The sequence below is a fragment of the Manis javanica genome, chromosome 5 (genome assembly GCF_040802235.1).
Source record: "Manis javanica isolate MJ-LG chromosome 5, MJ_LKY, whole genome shotgun sequence".
NCBI lineage: Eukaryota > Metazoa > Chordata > Mammalia > Pholidota > Manidae > Manis > Manis javanica.
In genome coordinates this window covers 167,700,107-167,719,601 of record NC_133160.1, presented here as the reverse complement: position 1 = coordinate 167,719,601, position 19,495 = coordinate 167,700,107, and the positions used below count along the sequence as shown (strand labels likewise).

Here is a 19,495-nt window from a genome sequence, read left to right as displayed (position 1 = left end):
TAGCCTTTTTGATGCATAAATGGAAGGGCCATCGCAGTACCGCGTCAGCAGCAGCGAAGCAGCCTGCCCTGGGGGAGGCAGCCCTGCAGGGGACTTCCCCAGCCCTCTACCCTGCTGGAAGCTTTGCCAACTCACCCATTTTCTAACCCAGTAGGTCTGGGGTGGGTGGAGGTCGGCGGCCAGGAACTGTTGCCCTGTTGAGTGTCAGACCCTGAGCTGGGTTTTGGGTCCAGGGAAGAAAGACAGCCCCACCCCAGGAGGGAAGACAGGCCCCTGAACTAATGTGAGAAATGTGATGGAGGGGAGCTTCTTGAGAAGACAGAGGGGATGATGGAAAGTGACATCTGCCCTGGTGTGTCTCATCACCAAGAAGGTGCCTCTGCTGGGTTTTGAGGGACCAGTTGGAGTTCCCCAGCCAGGGCCTAAGTCATCATAGGCTGAGAGCTGCAGAGGTGAGGCGGGGTCACAGGAGATGCCCACGCCCAGCATCACAGAGGGCGCTGCCCCTCAGACCTGATCCATAGGGTGAAGGGGCAGGGCTGCATGGAGCTGCGTGACACGGCTGGCATCCATCACTTTGACCAAGGAGAGCTGGAGATTATGAGGGCACAGCTTAGACCACGGGGAAGGAACAAATACAGCAAGTGTGCCAGGGCCTCTGGCAGAAGGGAGGGAGGGCGCCAGCATAGAGCCACGCTGAGAAGCCTGCGGGGGGCCCCAGAGGCAGATGACATTTCAGGAGGTCCTGCCCAGAGGAAGTGGCCCTGTCTCCAGTGAGTGGGGAGGAGCAGCGCAGGGGGAGGAGGTGCCCAGAGACCAGCACCTCCCTCCCCAGAGGGGGTGCAAGACCGGGCAGGGGCAGGAGACCTGGACGGAGTCTGCATGGGGAGAGCCCAGCTCAGCCCAGGGCACCCTTAGAAGTTCCCAAACAGGATGATCCTTGGTCCTCTGCGTTTGCTTCACTGGTCACGTGCCGACCAGGTCCTAGTCGGACTGCAAGCCTCGGAGAGCAGGAGCTGGCTGCCCTGTTTGCCACACGGTGCCAGGCACAGAATGCCTCAGGAAGTATTTGTGGACACGACTGCAGCCTTAATAGATGTGGAAAAATAGCATGTGTGGGGGCCTTTGAAAGTCAGGGTCAGTGCGATTCCCACCCTCAGGCAGCTCCTAGTGACACAGGGAGTTTGGGACATACACAGATTATTATAAGAAAATGGTCACTATGCTAAGAGATTTTAGATGATGGGAGACCAAGGTTAGAAAAACGAGAAACAACTCAGAGCTCCAGGGCCCAGGACAGTGTCCTGGAGAAGGTGGCCTGGGGCTGGGTTTCTGGGACATGTTGGGAGGAGATAGAGGACATCCCTGGCTACCTATGCAGTCTGGGAATGGAGCAGGCACGGGGAGACGGGTGGCTTGTGCGGGTGAGGCTGAGGATGTTCCCCACACTGGTGAAGCTTCAGGTGTGCCCTCCTGCTGGCCGGGACCCAGCTGGCAAGAATGGCTGGGAGAGCAGCTCTTTGCTCTGCAGACTTAACTCAGCTCCGAAGAGCTCCCGGTGTCAGGGTGGCGTCCTTACCCAGCCTCATCCCTGAGGCCTGGTCGCCAGCCCGAGCGCTGGGAGAGCAGCTCTGGCTCGTGGGGCTCTGTACTGTCACAGCAGATTGGCCAGGGCATGGCTCTGAGGTCAGACTGCCCTGCTCTCGGCCAAGGTGCCCAACCTCACTGCCCCATTTAAAAATGAGGGTCCCAGAGGCAGAAAGCAAACCACGGGAGCCTGGAGGGAGAGCAGGGCGGCAGGGTAACATGATGCCCGTGCCACCGCACTCTCATGGTGGGCGTCAGCGAAGGCAGGCTGGGAGTCAGGTGAGTGGGACGCAGCAGTCAAGCCGCAGGCAGCCCTGCTCTGTGGGTTTCATTCTCTGCCCGGGGCAGGGATGCGTTCACGCCGGTGCCCACAGTCTCGTAGCAGCGTCAGCTCCCACTATGCTGGGGGGAGGGACAGCGGTGATCAAAGATGGCTGTACGGACGCCTGGCTGGACGCTGCCTTTGGCTGTGTGGCTTTGGAGACTGAGTTCAGAGTTATGTATGTCATCTTTCATGTGTTTGTTTCCTCACAGTTTGAACAAGAAAATCAGCGCCTAATTGGGGAAATGAACAACCTGTTTGATGAAGTCAGGTATGTTATGCAGTTCCTTTTTGAGCTCATGGCCTGGTTCACAACTTTCCCAGGAACTAGGACCTTTACTGACTTTGTTGCCCGGTTATCTGTGGCCTGGGGCCAGATGCAGCCCCCCGAGCCATGTGGGGGTGTCAGGGAAGCTGCACCAATTCACTGCCTCCCTCCAACTTGTGAGAGGTGGCTCCTGCAGGCTGCTAAGGAGCTCCCAGGCGCTGCTGCTCCGAGACGGCCAGTTAGTGACTGCAAGTCACCCCACAGAGAACTAATAGCTCCATCTGGGGGCTTTTACGGTGACTCGATTCTAAGATGAACTGGGGCACCTGCTGAGAGCGGCTGACAAAGGGAAAGGTCCTCCTGCCAACCGCCCGCCAGGGTCTCGCTGCTCCCTCACCAAAGGGGCCGTTGACACCGCACAAGCTGGGCTGCCTGTGGAAGCACTCTGGGGCTTGGAGCATTCTGGAAAGAAGGCTGGCACTGGGCAGAGCACCGGGAGCCTTGGCGTCCTGTGGGCCCTTCCCTAGAGCAAAGGAATCCCTGTACCCACACCCACCAGCCCTGAAGACGAGTGTGGGCCTCCCTCTGGCGGCCGCCAGGGGTTCCGCGGCCTTCCGCCCTCAGAGGGGGGCCTCCTAGTCCTTCCCGATTCTTAGTATCACTGTCCCCGCCCATGTCCACCTCGCTTTTTCTCCCACGCCGGGCAGCTCTCTCTTCCTGCCAAGTCTCCTGGCCTTTCCCCAGGTGGTCTGGGAGGAGCCGTGGCCCCACACAGCAGGACCATCTCTGCTTCCTCCTGGGCTGAGTCGGCTGCTGCACGGCCCCTGGCCACCTCTCCTGCTGCTGTGCTGAACCGCGCGTTCAAGCAGAATCAGACTTTTTCCTTCCAGCTGGGACTGGGTTTGAGTGGGAAATACACTTTCCTTACCCTCCTGAGCAATGACAGTGATGGCCGTCAGCAGATTCTGAGGTTTTCTTGTTTCTGTGGGTACGAGGCTATGCACAGGCCTCACCATCAGAGGCCATTTTGCCTTTTGTGACTGTGGCGCCGCTGTGTGCTCCTGCCAGTCACGCAGAGCGGAAGGCAGGCGGGCACCGAGGGTCCGCTTTCCCGGTTGCGACCTCCAGCAGCACGGTAGGCCCCGAGCTGGGCGACCGTGACACAGACCCGGTGCAACCACTTCCCTCTGTCTTTCTCCTCTTCCCAAGCCTGACACGGTGTCCCCTCTCTGTCACTTAGAAGAAATGATTGCTCTAGAAATGTGTGACATTCCTGTTAAGATTACCAAGTACTAATTGTTAATATAGTAATTTTTTTTTTTATGAAGGCAAATTGAAGGGAAAGTGGTTGAAATTTCCAGACTCCAAGAGATATTCACAGAGAAGGTTTTACAACAGGTAAGGAAAAAAGAGTTAAGTTTGAGCTTAAAAGGGGGCTATACTGAGAACTCAGGACATTTCTTCTGAAGCTGCGTGATCTCTGCAGCCGTGTGCCCAGTGCCGTGGCTGCCGGCCAGGCAGTGCTCCCGGCGTTCCTTGGGTGAACGCCTCCCGTGGGCCTGGCCAGGCCAGGACTGAGTGGCCGCCCTGCATGGTGGAGTGCACAGAGGAGGGCGTCAGGTGCATCTGGGTTCTCGGTGACCCCCGCAGGCTTGTTTTAAGGCTCAGAGGTAACCCAAGGGGAACAACCGGCACAATGCCTGATGGGACATGGCTTTTCAATTAACAGTGTTCCTAGAGCTCTAGGAACAGTGTTTCTAGGAGCCTCGGCCCTCTGATGCCAGCTCAGATGGTGTCCTCACAGGAAACGTGATTGTTCCTTTAAGGGTTTTCATGGTATTTCTACCTTCCTACAGCTCTGAAAGTCTTTCAGCCAGTACCTGGCACGAGTGTTAGAGGCGTGACACATTCGCCCTTTTGTTTTCAGCATCCACAGACTGTGGAGGATTTGAAAAGACAGAATCATTTTTCTCCACTGTGCTAAACTTGGCTAGTTGGCTTAAAATACTCAACCCACAAAGCTCCCCCACTTGTCGCCTCACTGTCGGGAGCCCTCAGGCTGAAACAGTTTGGAAGTTCGGGTTTGGAAGCACGTTGAAGGAACTGTTCGGGGACATGTATGCCAAGCCTCGCTGAGAAGCCTGCGGGCCATCAGTTCAGCCACCCGACACACAACAGCGGAGCCCCAGGCTCCTGCTCGGAGCAGCTCAGCACGGGAAACTGGCTCAGAGGCCAGGTGGCAGGGGTCAGTCTGGCTCTTAATGGGGCCTCCCATCACGCATCACATGACCTGGCCTCCTTCCCTTGTGCCCAGTGGGGCAGATGTCACTCTCAGAGCTGAATAGCAAGTGCCTGACACACTCCAGGCTCCTGGTGGGCTCTCAGTACGTGGGGACTGTCACTTCTAGGTGTGGCTGTGACACGCCTGGGTTGTGTACTATTTCACTAGCACAGCGCAGCCACTGGCAAAGGAGACTACTGCGTGCAAGGCAATGCCATGAGGTTCTGGCTGGCCGAGGAGCAGTGACATCCGCCTTCTCCAGCCAATCGCTTATGCTCCTGCGCTCACCCTGGATACCGAGAAGTGCTGATTGCTGCTGACAACTGGGTTTTGGTTAGGAGGTTCGTTCTCAGTTGGGAAGCAGCTATTCCAGTTCTGGACATGTGCCTGAGTAGATGGAAAACCAGTGCCCACACCACTGCCCTGCCTCACTTCCCCAGCGTGCCACCTGGGGAGGGGTGCGCAGGAGCAGTGCCTGGCTTCCTGGGCATTTCCAAGACCTGAGAAAAGTTGGGTCTATCCTGTTGTTTTCATGCATGTGCCAAGTTGTTCGCATTGACTTACTTCACGGGAGCACAGCCAGTGTCAGTGAGCTCCCAGGGCGAGTTTCGAAAACATGATCACATAGCCAAGCCAGTCCCCGGCCCCGACCTTAGACTGTGTGACATCCTGGCTGGGAATCAGATGGCTAAAGGTTGCTTTTCTCTCTGCAGTACTCTTTCAGGTTTCTCTCAAAGCCCCCTCTGGGCTGCACTGCCCTCCCCGCCCCACATCCGCCCGCCTAGGAGGGAGCCCCCCACTCCTAGACCAGTCTGCATTGTTCATTGCCTGGAGTGGTTGGTGCTTATTAGCTAGATGTTCCATGTACAAGACCAGGATCACATCTTTCTTAAGTCTTCCATGTATTTGGACTAAACACTTTTTGCAAATATCTTGCACTCCGTTTTGATTTTTAAATTTTAGACTTTTTTTTCTTTTAGAGGTGTGGTGATAAAATGCAGAGCACTTTTTTGAAGCCAGCATACGTGTTTTAAAGCACATGCGTTTTGAAGCTAGCTTCTCTGGACTTTATAAATAACTGAGAGGCCGGAGGGAAAGCCCCTGGCATGCGGTGGCTGCCCTGTAGCCAGTGGCCCCCAGTGTTTGGCTCTTATTGCTGGCAAGTGGCTCAGGAGAGGCAGTGGCTGCAGATGGGAGGGGCATTGGCACTGGGGTCCAGTCTTAGTCCTGCCGCTTGGTTGCTGTATGACTTTGGGCAAGTTGTTCAACTTCTGAGCCTTACGTTTCCCTTTTATAAAATAGTGCTGCCTGCCTCTCAGGGTGCTCTGAGGGCTCATGGATTCATACGTGTGCAGCCTCTGGCCCTTAGTAGGTGGCAGCCCCTGTTACCGTGATGCACACGCGGGGAAGGAGGGGGTGGCTGTGTTCATCTGCACTCTTTCCCTCCGCAGGAAGCTGACATTGATAGCATTCACCAGTTAGTTGTGGGAGCAACTGAGAATATCAAGGAGGGCAATGAAGACATCAGAGAGGTGGGTACTGCCTAGGCCCTGGTCTCATCCGGTGAGGCACTGGCTTCGGCAGCGGCATTCACCTCACTGGGGGGCTGCCCGGGTGCCTTGCCGGGTGGAGCCCACGTCCAGCTGTGCACTGGACAGTCGCACTCCATCCCTGCCAAGCCCTTGGCCCCACTGTTACTGAGCAGTGACTCACTGCCTCTGAAGGAGCAATACGGGGTGAGTGGGGTCGCCATCAGCAAGGGGCAGGCCCAGCCCCAGAATCCAGGGCCGGCACCACTGGAAAAGTTGGTCGGGCCCCTCCCGAGGGCCGGAGCCCTGGTCGCTGTTCACGGAGGCCACTACAGTCGACTCTGTGTAGTGGACTTCCCTTCAGCGTGGTCCTTGAGTTTGGGTGGACATGGGACCATTCCTGGGCCACCTCTGCCATTGCCTGGCTGGGCCCCAAACCAGCAGGCGTGGTTTAACCCCGGACAGATGCGGGCCTCCCGGGGTGCTTCCGGGGTAATGGTGCCCGACCTCAAGTAAGGGCTGACCAGTGAGGGAAACACAACCCTCTTGTGGTGAATTCTAAACCCTCTTTCTGGCTTAATAATCAAGTCATCTACTCAAGGTAAGCTGAGGACCCAGCAGTAGAGTCCCGGCCGGCAGGGGGGGTGTGCAGACCCTGTGTGACACGCGCACCCGTGCTCCCCCAACCCCAGGCCATCAAGAACAACGCCGGCTTCCGAGTGTGGGTCCTCTTCTTCCTGGTGATGTGCTCCTTCTCCTTGCTGTTCCTCGACTGGTACGACAGCTAGGCTGCCCACCTCTCCTGGCAAGCGTGGGCTCCAGCACCGGGACGCGGCTGCCACTGGAATTTACTGCAGAGCCATGGGGTGGGGGGACTGACAAAAGGGGCACCCAGACCTGTGGTTTTAAGCCCAATTAGTGTCTGAAAAATAAAACACAAATGGAAGGTGGTCTGTGTAACAGTCCTGAGGCAGATGGCTGGGATGGGAGGGGCTGCGTGTGAACTGGGAGCTGCCCGTGCTGAGGGGGTCAGAGCCGGGCACCGACCTTCCCTCTGGCGGCTGCGACGCGTGCTGCCTAGCGATAACTTCTCACAACAAATGATCATTTCTTTGTTTCCTGTGGCTTCTTGTCTGCCTGAGCCGACTGATACTATCAGAGTCACTGTATTGTAGAAAAGAAAACTCACCTTCGCCCTTTTAATCTAACAAATGCAATTATAGCCACTTCACATTGGCCAGTGGGTCCAAGTATAGCAATTCAGTGGATGCCTGCCTGCTTCCTGTTGGGGGAGCAGTGTGGGGATGGACTCTGGGGTCATCAGCAAGGGGCCGCCCGGCCTGCTTCTCCCAGAACCCTTTCCTGGCGGGTGGGCAGGGGGCCCCAGGAATTTTTGTTAAGAGGAGAAACAGATGCTACTGCTCTTGGGCCTCTGCTGCTGACCCTGTGGGATGTGCAGGCAGGAACACCTACTCGTCACTGGAAGCATGAGACTTCTGTGGCCCTGTCTGTGCAGAAAGCATCCTGATGTCCGTGGGCCCCACCAGGGCACGGGTTGCCGATGGCTCTGCACTGCTCCTTGCACAATGCAGGTGCTCTACAGACAGTTCACCGGGCAGCCACAGGGATCCTTGTGTTCTTTATTTGCAGAGTGAAAATGTCAAAAGTTACATGTGAATGAGTTTACAGTCAATAAAGTACATGTCTACCAGAAAATACAGGTTGGGTGCCTAGGCACTGTGTTTACATGGGCTTGAGTTGGTTTCTGTATTTACCTGCACGGCAGTTTGGCACGCAGTTATTGCTCGGTTGCGTCCCAGCCTCCCAACAGCCATGTGACACACACCCACTATCTGATGTCAAGGTTTCCAAACACTCTTTATAATAAAATATAGCTTGTCTTGGAAGCACATTTCAGGAAACAGTAATGGAGTTGGCCATGACCATGCTTGTTTGCAGCAGATCGTACACTATTTGTCATTTTTTTTTGATCTACTGAAAACCAGTGAAACTTGACAAGTCCACCAGAAACAGCACATTGAAGGAACATGGAAGAAAATGTCTGAATGTTTTTCTATTTAATTGTCTTACACACTTAGTTTATCTAACTGGCAATTTTTTGAACACACTTTAATGTCAAGATTCAGGTTGAAACAATTTTCTTACAAGACTGTGAATTGAAATGTCATGATCAGATCGGCAGGTGCCATGCGAGCCCCCTCCCAGCCTTGCCTGCCTGCTGCTTACATCAGATGAGGTCTTTGCACAATATCAAAACTAAAGTAGCCCTGGCTTACCAGCAGTCACACCTTCACTTGTCCCGCCCAGTGAATGTTTTAAAAACTTGCCAATAGGGCTGTCAGTGCGAACTTTTTCATAATAGGAGTGAATAAAAGGGCCAGTGGGGTTTCTTTTCTATGCAACACATCACAGAGCAGTCGACTACCTACAGGGAGACGGAGTTCTGCAGCCTGTGGCCCAGGGTCTGCCTTTCCCAGAGTCCCCTCACCTCACATGCTTTCACAGTCTTAGGTGCACTAGAGCAACACCTGGCCTTCTCTACCTGGTGCCCTGCACACCAAGGTGCCAAGGCTGGGGAACCACGTGTCCTGTAGCACTTAGTGCTTCAGCATGAGCATGGGAAAGGAGAAGGCGCCTCTGCCTGCTGCCAGCACTCATTCCAGTGCATCTTGGCCCTCAGCACTGTTGCCGTCTGATGGGAGGAGGGAGCAAATGGGAGGTGGGGCTTGCTCTTAGCAAAGCAGGGATCACTCTAGGTATGGCTGTGGAATAAGGCTCGTAACAGCAAGGTGGTCTAAAAAAATCAATTCCACAAAATGCATTATTTGAAGTCCAACCCCCTTGCATATCCAGTGTGAATTTATTCTTTGACAACATCCAGTAAATCCCAGTAAGCAGCTAAATCAAGATTCCTTAACATGACAAGTGGCGTCACAGCTCTTTAAGCAATGCTGAGATGCACTGGGCTTTATGCCCATGGGTGGTCTGCAGCAAGTTTTATTTGCAAAGCAGTATTAGCCAATAGAAGCAAGTTGCACCATAAATGAGTAACCTCTAAATTATCAGTAATTAGATTTAATGAAATGTCCCTCAGAGTCCCTTTGTTACCTTCAAGTGATACACTGTAAGGACCTTGCCCATCTCACTAGGCTGCTTTCTCAGCGGCTTCGGTCTCCTGCTCTGACAGCTTCTCTTCCGACAGCACTGACATCCACGGCGATACGGAGCGCGTGATGCTCTGCTTGGCCAGGTTGTAGTGGTTGATGACCGTGTAAAACTTCTCCCGGGCATTGGAGTCTTGCTCTGCATAGTAGCTCTCCAAGCCTTCCGGAATGCACTGGGCGTTCTGAAAGACAAGGGACTGACTGTTGGCATGGGTGCATGGATGGAGGAGGGGGGCCAGAGCGTCTCCAGCTGACACCCAACTGTATCTGCAGAGCACCTCCCCTGGACTTGGACTGAGGAGCAAGAGTGGGCATGGGTCCTGCCCAGGGCCAGCCCCGTGACCACATGACCCTGTAACTCAGAACAGGACAGACATCTGTAGCAAGGCCATGACGGAGTGGCCCTTGGACTCTAAGAACATGAGGCCTGCCTGCTTCACTAATGATCTCACACTAGTTCTCATTATTTTAAAGCTACTAGAAAACTGAAGCTTTTGACATGTCCATCAAAACAGCATATTCAGTGAAGGAAGGGAAGTCAGAAAGGTTCCCATGAGCTAGGTCTTAGCAGGCCTCAGCCAGGTGGGGGGAAGGACAGCACAGAGGCAAAGGAGACAGGCCCTGGCCTGCAGGAATGCAAGCCCACAAGGAGCAGAGAGATGGGAGCAGCAAGGTGGAAACGAGGAGAGCAAGCAGGCGCCCAAGGGTCAGGTCCTGCACAAGCTGCAGGGTCCTATTGGGAGCTGTGAGTGTGACCAGACAGCAGCCGCAAGTCACCACGGCCCCCAGGTGGGCACACTGAGTAGGGGGCCCTAAGGCAGCTGTCCACTAAGGAAGAGGCTCTGTCACTGCTACCAAATACGAAACCCTGGGAAGCACGCGGATGGGGAGATCAGGCCATTGCTCTCAACAGCTTGTCAAGAGTCTAGGACTCCAAAAGGTTAAGATCCTGCACGCGAGGCTGCCTGCCCTAAGCACCCCCACCACAGCTGATGGTGAGCACACACCATCTCCGCACATCCCTCACCAAGCCCACAAGGAAAGTGGGGTTGTGGACTGTCTTCACCCCTTCTCCCAGACTTAAGTGGGCACCCAACTAAAGACTACATTTCCCAGCCCTCCTTGCAGCCAGGTGAGCCCAGGAGACTAACTACAGCCAATAGGAGGTGAGTGGATATAACAGGAATAGATTCTAGATGTGCTCTTAAAGGATACTGCTTGTCCTCCACTGTTCTCATGGCCGCTCAGCTGGGGGTGACCATAGAGGGCAACACCCTGAGGCTGGCAGGGCACCATGAGACAGAATCCCGGCTCCGGGATGTCCTCACAGAGCCTCACTGCCTTCCAGCTGCGACTTTACTGTGTGAGAGAAACTGCCCATCTCGTGGAAGCCACAGCCCTTGAAGCCCCACACGATCAAACACCACAGTCTCCCACCAGACAGTGAGACTACAGTTAAGATGGGTCCCGGCCCCGGCCACCTTCACAGTCACCAGGAAGCTTGAAACCCCAGGTCCTCAGCCCCACCCAAGGGTCTCAGCACACTTGTGCTGTGGCCATCTGTTTATAAACATCCGCAGGTGTTGCTGAGTTCAGCGTCCTAGCCATGGCCACCCTGCTGGCAAGGGCACAGTCGGGATGTGGAGCCTGAGCACCCCAACCAACTCCTGGGGCGCCACAAGGAACCCAGCCGCTCAAGGCGTTCGTCTACCTCCCCTGAGCAAGCAGTGTGGCGAACAGGACAGGAGTTGTGATGGCAGCATCTCTGCTAGGGTGGCTGCTGCACCGGGGACGTGGCACCAGGAGACAGCACACCAGCCCAGGAAGCACTGGGGACCCTCTGGGAGCCCCGGCCTTGCCCCAACCTGGGCTGCCCTCGGTCTCTGGAAGCTAAAGGCAGGTTAGCTCTGCCTTGTTTGCTGGGAGATTCCCTCCTCTGACCTCCTGCACCGACCAGCTGCCAAATGCCTTCCGTCTACCTTCTCTCACCATGAGGTGGGTCCCATTGGTCCTGTTTCAGAGGCAGGGCAGGTGAGACCCAGAGTGGTGAGGTTACCCTGCAGTCACACCAGGGAGTGTAAGACCCAAGCCCCAGCCTGGGCCTCCTGGGCAGAGGTGCCGCCCGAGAGTCTGCCGGCAGGTGACCCGCTGGGCTCGGAACAGCAGGAAACGTGGGCCCTGAGCTCCACTGCGGGGGCCGTGGGGTGGAACCATTCTTTTCCCCGACTGCTGGAAGCCTGAAACCCAGCCTGGCACAGGGGGCCTAGGCCACAGACCTCAGCTCCCCTGCCCTGGCACTCACTGCATTCCGGCCCCAGCCTTCAGGACCCTCGGGGGCCACGCTGCTCCCCCTACAGGGCTCAGGGGGCTGGGAGGCCTGCCCAGTGGGAGCCCGTGACCAGAACCGGGTGAACGCCACGCCCGAGACACCCCCTTTGGCACCAGGCCACAGCGTCACCCTCTGGACCTGGAGGCCTCCGCACTTGAGGTGGCCTGGCTGCCGCCTGTGCTCAGGAGCAGGGACACAGGGCTGAGCACGAGATTTACATAGAGAAAGGATGACACCCTGGTCACAGCACAGCTCCCACCACAGATTCAGAGGCTTGTTCTGTCTCTGAGTGAGGAAGCTCCCGCTCCCCACCTCACAGGGTACCAACCATGTGTCCGCAAAAGGCATCAGCGTGAGGCTAACAGCGGTGGCCAGGCAGGCTCTCCCTCAGGTGGGCTGCCTGCCATGAGGGGCCAGTCCTGGGCCAAGGCCAGAACCCCATGGGGCGCACGCCACACCTTGCTCACCCCTTGCCCCAAGCCATGGCCTCAGGGAACGTGAACTCGGCTGCTCAAAAACTAGGAGGTGGCAGGTCTGGCTCTTGGCAGAGGGAGGGTGGTGCCTGCTTATCATGGCTGATGATGGCTGTGCTGGTGTCGTCCCCACTTCAGGCCTGGCCCCCGAGCTACTGTCTCATGAGTGCTGGTCTGGGAGGACGTGAGTGGGGGGAGAAGGGGCAGTTCGGGGGCCCGGGGGAGCTGCGTGAGCACTGGGGCCTCGGAGAGGCTTATAAACAAGTGATCCTGGCGGCAAGTCCCCGTTCCTCAGGTCCCCAGGCAGGGCCTGTGTCCCTGTTCGGGTTCTGCAGCTGCTGTCTCTCCCCAGAGACGTGTGACTCACTGCCACCGGGCTGAAGATGGGAAATAATGAACGCATGCTTCCCCTCAGCCAGACACCACCCTGCCCCTGGAGAGGCGTCTCCTCACCAGCACACCAGACCCTGGAATGTAAGGACCAGAAGCAGCTGCCAGTCTCCGGGGAACACAAAGGGCTCTTTCTGGGGAGGGACTGCAGGGGACAGCCACCGCCTGCACCCGGCACGCCCTCATCTGGCGTCTCCGGGACACACTGGGGGCCTCGGGAGCTCCCGCTGCTCTGAGCTTTAGGGGCTGCAGAGTCATGCTTCCTGAGTTGCTGTGACATCTAAAGTCAGTGGATGGCAGCTCAGGAAAGAAGCCAGGATGTGTCCAGGGTCACACAGAGGACAGTAAAGATAAGGCTAGAAGGGGCACTGCCAAAGTGACACCCTCGTCTCGTCAGCGTCACGTCCCCAGCACACCGGGACACTGGGAAGCAGCGAGCCTGCAGAGGCCAACAGCCCTTCTGCCCGGGCAGGCCGGCACGCAGGTGGCTACCCTCCTCCCCAGCCTGCCCCTCACTCTATCCCCCCCCACCTGCCTCTGAGGGCCCCGAAAGGCCTTGTGAGGCGGCCAACACCTGCCAAGTGAGCTGCTTGGCTCCAGCCCGGGCCAGGGAGGGTCAGGCTGGCGCCTGCACAGGAACACTGTGAGGAGAGCGTGCCAGGGAGGCCACAGGGGGACCCAGGGGACAGCAGGTGCAGCCCGGGCAAGGCCAGGACACAGAGCTGCATATCGTCTGTCCGTGTACTTGCAGAGGTCACAGAACCTCTGTGCCAGAAAATGACAATGGTAACGGGACCAGTGAGGTAATGAGGAGACGTGCTCCCGACAGCCCCGATCCTGGTCGGCGCTGTGAAGGCCCTCCCACACTCAGCCCGTGTGACAGAGAGCACATTTGTGCACTGACATAGTCCCCAAGGACACCCAGATGTAGGAACATTGTGGGGTTTGGGGCAATCTAATCTCAAGTTTAAAACCATGATCCTCCTATGTAACTTCACAGTTTAAAAAAAAGCCAAAACCTGGCATCCTTCCCAGCCCACACCTGCCAGGAATCCCCTGGTGACACTCCTTCACTTGGGGCCACCTGGAAGCGCTGAGGGACGCTCACCACAGCCCCAGGCACAGGCACCTGCCTTGGGTCCCCGCCCCTCCCGGCGCACCACAACCTCTGTGGCACCTGTGCCCACCAGCCCTTCCCATGGCTCCCTCTGCCTGGGGCTCAACAAGACCCAGCCCAGCCAGTGTCCTCGTCCAAGGCCCAGAGCAGGTCCCCACCCCTGCGGCCACACAGACTCCTCCTCATTGAGATCCCAGCCCAGAGGAGCCCCACCACCCGTCCGGAAGAGGCAGCCCTAGGCGCTCACAGTCACCCTGTGTTCCTTCTCTGCCTGACGCTTCAGTGTGGCCAGATCGTCTGGATATCTGTCTGCTTGCTCACCCCTTGTCTCCTCCACTAGAATGTAAGCCCCAAGGGCAGGGACCTGACTCACTCTGTCCAGTGCTGCATGCCCAGCATCTAGCCAGAGGCACTTAACAGGTGCTGAGTGAGTGTATGAATGCAGACTGTGACCCTGGCCACGGCAAGCACCTCTGCACTCCATTCTCCTGTTAGTAAATGGGGATCTCATAGTATCTATCTCCTAGGGTTTCCGGGAGCACCTGGATAGCTTAGCAAAAAGTCCTTGTAAAGGGTTGGGGTCTACGTGTGATAACAGCACAGACATGCAGAAAGTGGGGGGACCTCAGGGCACATTCACACCTCCCTTTCCCGCTGCAGCTTTAATTTAGCCCAGAGCAGTCAAATCCAAACCAGCAGCTCTCAGCCCCCCTAACTATGTTCTCCAGGAAGACCCCACCCCACCCCCACCCTGTTAGCTGCCAATGGAAAATGCCAATGTCCCAAGAGGCACAGCTCTAGAACACTTTATGAGCAGACCCAAGTCCCCAGGGCTGCCAGGATCACCTGTAGAGCCTTTCTGACATACAGATAGCCTGCCCTCTCCTAGCCTCCACTGGGAGTCAGAACCAGGGTCGCATCTCCCTACCTGGGCCAGGACACCTGCAGAACTTGGCCTTCAGGATTTCAGCCTGCCCCTCCATGCAGGGAGCATCCCCAGCCCGGAGCCCATGAGCCAGGAAGGAAAGCCGGGGCCTCCTAGGAGGGCCGTTGGCCTCTATGTGGAAGCCGTCTCTCCAGGCAGGGACTTCCTGCGCCCCGCGGCTCCCAGCAGGGCCCTCCTGCGTCCACGCTGCTCCTCCCCCATAACGTCTCAGCCCTCTGAGTCCCCTAGATCTGGACCAGGCCCTCCCTCCTGTCCCTCGGCCACCTCCCAGACTCACTCAGTCTTCCAGGCTGACCTCACATGGGCCCCCGTCTCCATGCCTGGCACCCCCACCAGCCCAGGCCCTTGTTTCCACACGGGGAGCCTGCAGCAGCCTCCTGGGTCGCCTCCCCAAACCTCCAGCCTCCCCGGGCCACCAAGTGCCCAGCCCTGAGGGTAGGCCGCCCTTAAACCACAGGGTCTCTGGAGCCTCCTAGCGGACCGACACCCCTCTGCCTGGCCGTGCTTCCCCAGCCGCGCACCGCCGCAACGGCAGGGCCTCCTCCGCACCCTGCCCCCGCCCGGCCGCCCTTCCGGAAACCACAGCCCCTATATCCCTGCTTTGCTTTTGTTTCTCGGCACATAATGACGTGGACGGTCGGAGCTTCTCAGACGGCGACCTTGCCCTGACTGTGCAGGCTGGGTTCCAGCGCCCAGAACTCCAGCGGCAGCCAGCACATGGCAGGCACGAAACACCCTTGTGGGTGAAAAAGATGAGAGGTCGGAAGCCTTAAGAACAGCGACGAGGGCGGCGGCGGCGGCCCGGCTAGGCAGCGTGGACCCTCGCCTGCCTGCTGCCTCGGGCCCGGGCCGCGTCCCTCACTGGCAAAGCCAGCCGGCGATGGCTGGCAAACCACGCTGCTGGCGACGTGCTCAGCACCACGCCCACGGGGCTGCTTTCATTTCAGCGGCACCAGATCCTGGGAGGGGTGGCGTTTTCCGCGGCTCACCGGCCCAGGGGCTGAGCATGTGAGAAGCAGGAGGGGGTTCAGGCCGAGGTGCCTTCCTCCGGCACCGCCTTCTCCCCACACCGCCTGCCCCCTTTACTTCTCTTTATTTAATCCTATTGTCCTGTGTGTAGGCTTATAGGCCGCTTGTGGGCTTCTGGGACAGGCATTCCATCAGCAAAGCAAGCAGCCAGGGGTGCCACGGGAGCAGGCAGCTAGGGGCACACTCAGGAGGGCACCCCTGAGCCCTGCTCCCAGGCCTTGGTGGCCCCAGGCACGCCCTCCCGCTCTCTAGGCCTCAGAGTCCCCCTGCATGCCCTCCCTCTTTCGTATGGCGGTGGTCCCCCCTTGCTATTGGTCCCACAGTCGCCCTGAGCCAGGCTGCCTGCTGTGCTCAGTTCCCAGGAGCTTCCTCCCTACAGGGGGCACCATGCCATGGAACCTTCCGCAAGGACCGGACCCCTCTGCCAGCCTGGGCTGTGGAGTCCAGGGTGCCTGCTGCTCTGGGCCTGTCCCCGGCCGCTGCGCTTTCACGCAGGAGGAAAAAGTGCAGAGGCGTCCTGGGGTGGTGGGAGGGGCAGAGCTTTACCTTAAGCACGAAGCCATCGGGGCAGGCACGGTCGTACTTGTACACCTTGTAGACAACCAGGAAGACGACACAGGTGAGGAAGGCCAGGGCAAAGAGGACCAGCACAGAGACCTGCGGGCAGAGGCAAGACATCAGTTGGCTGGGAAGACCCGTGAGCGGCGCCACCAGCCAGGCATGCACAGCCAAGCCCCGGGGCACAGAAACACAAAGCCCAGGAGGCCTCTGGGGACGCGAGGTCAGCAGCATCCCCGCTCACTGGGCAACTTCCTGTACTCATTTCATTTCAACACACCCGTTGGTGACCTTTATTGTTAATTAGCTCTTTTTCAGTATTCCAGGCCTGCACAGAGCTCAGGTATGGATGTGATCTAGCCTCGTGGACACTTGAGCACATGACTGAGCTGTGGCTGTGGGCTGCCCTTCTGACTGCCCCTAGTCACTGAGGCGACATCATCAGCTGCCAGCTAATGAGCTGCTCCACAGATGCCCCCTGCGTCCTGGACACCAGCCCTGCCCTTGAGCTGGGAGCAGTTTCAAAGGAAAGACAGAACCTCCTGAGCCCCCATCACCTCCGCCCTGGACAGTGTCCTCGTGCTCCCTAGAGGGCGGCCTCCAGCACAAGAATTCGGCCTTAGCCGCTGTAGGCCGAGCTCCTGGCATGTGCCAGCCAGCACACAGTAGGCACTCAGCTAACACTGCCAGTGAATGCACGACAGAAGGGAAGGCGTGATGGTGGGAGATCCTGCCCCAGCTGGAGGACATGGGACACGGGGGACAAAATGACACTGGATCTGAGCCTCAAAGATGCTCACATGGCTGCTGGGCACTGCCCGGCAGAGGTAAGAGCAGCTCCTAAGGCTAAACAGACATGCACGGCCCCTCAGGCTCAGATAGGGGAGGCACAGGCCTTGCCCCCGACAGGTGGCCTCCCCACTCAGGTGAGCAGAGGGGCCGTGGGTGCCAACCCAGGCCCTGGGGTCCAAGTTTCACCTGCAGCTCTACAGCTCACCCGCTGGGTGGCCCTAGAAGCCCCCGAACCTTTCTGAGCCACAGTCCCCTCACCTGTGACATGAGACCAGGGTTCTCCACCTCCCAGCTGCTGTGAGGCTGGTACGTGCCCATAAAGAATCCTAATAACCACTGCACTGGGTGCCCACCCTGTCACTGTGCCCTGCCCCCACTGCCCAGGCTGTTAATCTCCAGGTGCAGAATTCTCCCAAGCCTGAGGCTGGGGACATTGGCCAGGCCATGTCAGCAGGGTGGCTAGGAACTGAAGGACATGACCCAGGAGGCCCTGTCACCTCGCTCCAGGCCAGCCCATCACACCCCCTGCTCCCCTTCTCCCTGCAAGGCCACCCTGGCCACCTGCCATGCCCCTCCAGCCATGAGTCCCCATCTCTAAACCCTACCACTCCCAGCTCACACCCACTACAGCCTGGAAGACACCCATCCCTCCCGCTTTGTGTACCCTGGCCCAGGAAATGGCCTCTGAGACCCCCAGGCAGGCAAGAAGTCTCAGCATCACTTCAGATTAGGCCCTTCATGTCCCCATCAATGTGTCTATCCCTCCACCCCCTTTGTCCTCCCTGTGACCCCTCGCCTGGACTGTCAGGGCCGTCACCCTCTCTCCTGGCCAGAGAAACTCCACTCTGGACAACCTCAGCCCAGAGCACCTCTGAGTTCCTGCGGTGGCTGCAGCACACAGCGAGGACACAGCCCCCTGGCCCTGGGCAGTCCAGGGAGACGGCAGAGGTAACTGGGTCTGGAGCTAGGTGACAAAGGCAGTCAAACCCACCAGGAAGGGGACGCGGCAGCCCCGGGAGCAGCCAGAGCACGTGCAGGGATTCCTGAGAAGAGCAGCAGCCCTGTGGTGCTCAGAGTCTCAGTTCAGCCCCTGCTGCCAGGGTTTCGTGGAGGCAGTCAGCAGCTCTGGGCCCAGGCTCCTGCCTGCAGGCGGCAGGGAGAGGACCCAGCTCCCAGGGCCGCTGGGATGCCTGAGGACTCAATGCAGTCCTGCTGAGGACAGCTCCAGGACATGGTGGGCACTGGGCATAAACTGTGTGCCCTTGTCACTGCGGCTGTCACCACTGTCATTCCCTCGCTCACCAGGTTGCACAGTTGGGAGATGCAAGGCTGGGCTCTCAACCTAGGCCACACAGTCTTCCCCATGCCCACTGCCTCCTAACCAAGGTTCCTTCCCCACACTCACCCCAGCTACTGCCCCACCCCCACCCCAAATCTGCCCTGCCTGGGACCCAGCCACCTGCTGACAGCCACTGGAGGTGGGAGGGCAGCTTCAGGGGCTCTCCACAGTCTAGAGCAGCATCCAGGGTGGTCCATGGAGTGAATGGTGTTCAGTATACCTGGCCTCCTTCATAAGCCTTTGTACTTTACCTCAGGCATTTGAAAACATCATTCCAAGAAGAGGTTATGGCATGCAACAGATTAAGAAACCTTGTTAGAATATGAGCTCCCTGACAAAATAGTAGCAAACTGAATTCAACAATACATTAAAAAGATCATATACCATGATCAACTGGGATTCACTCGAGGGATGCAAGAATGGTTTGACATCCACAACTCACTCAATGTGATACACATTAACAAAATGAAGGATAAAAATCCTATGATCATCTCAATACATGCAGAAAAAGCATTTGATAAGATTCAACATCCATTTATAAAAACTCTCAACACAGTATGTATAGAAGGAATAAACCTCAACATAATGAAGGTCATGTATGACAAACCCAAAGCTAACAACATACTTAATTGTGAAAAGCTAAAGGCTTTTCCTCAAAAGTCAGGAACAAGAAAAGTATGCCCACTCTTGCCACTTTGATTCAACACAGTATTGAAGTCCTAGCCAAAGCAATTAGGCAAGAAAAAGAAAGAAAAGACATCCAAATCAGAAAGAACTAAGACTTGTCATTATTTGCAGATGACATGATAATGTATAGGACATAATACTAAAGACTCCACCAAATAACTGTTAGAACTAATCAACAAATTCAGTACAGTTGCAAGATACAAAATCAATATACAGAAATCTGTTGCATTTCTATGCACCAGTAATGAGCTATCAGAAATAGAAATTGGGAAAACAATTCCATTTGCAATTGCATGAAAAAAAATCAAGTAATGGAATAAATTTAAGCAAGGAGGGAAAATATCTGTACTTCGGAAAACTGGTAAGACATTGATGAGTGAAGTGGGAAACAACACAAATAGATTGGAAAGATATTCTGTGTTCATGGATTAGAAGAATCAGTACTGTTATAATGCCCATACTACCCCAAAGCAATCTAGAGTTCAGTGCAATCCTATCAAAATTCCAACGGCATTTTTCACAGAACTAGAACAAACAATACTAACTCTGTAAAGCCTCACAAAAGACCCTAAATGGCCAAAGCAATCTTGATTAAAGAAGAACAAACCTGGAGGCATCATGCACCCTAATTTCAAACTATATCACAAAGCTCTATTAATCAGA

General features: G+C 56.6%; 2 protein-coding genes across 5 annotated transcripts in view; one reads left to right on the top strand and one right to left on the bottom strand.

Moving 5' to 3' along the window:
* STX18 (syntaxin 18) overlaps positions 1-6,937 on the top strand; it is a 127,121-nt gene extending 120,184 nt beyond the window's left edge. For all 4 annotated transcript variants that reach the window (XM_036991042.2, XM_036991028.2, XM_036991034.2 and 1 more), the window contains 4 exons: positions 2,122-2,180; positions 3,506-3,575; positions 5,910-5,990; positions 6,680-6,937. In XM_036991042.2, the coding sequence (XP_036846937.1) occupies positions 2,122-2,180; positions 3,506-3,575; positions 5,910-5,990; positions 6,680-6,775 (306 nt within the window). In that variant the 3' untranslated portion in view covers positions 6,776-6,937. The remainder of the gene's footprint in view (positions 1-2,121; positions 2,181-3,505; positions 3,576-5,909; positions 5,991-6,679) is intronic.
* A 672-nt stretch (positions 6,938-7,609) lies between these two features.
* Positions 7,610-19,495, bottom strand: part of NSG1 (neuronal vesicle trafficking associated 1) — a 28,403-nt gene continuing 16,517 nt past the window's right edge. Inside the window, exons 4-5 of the mRNA XM_036991022.2 lie at positions 16,003-16,113; positions 7,610-9,354 (exon numbers count right to left, since the gene is read on the bottom strand). Of these exons, the coding sequence (XP_036846917.2) occupies positions 9,154-9,354; positions 16,003-16,113 (312 nt within the window). The 3' untranslated portion in view covers positions 7,610-9,153. The remainder of the gene's footprint in view (positions 9,355-16,002; positions 16,114-19,495) is intronic.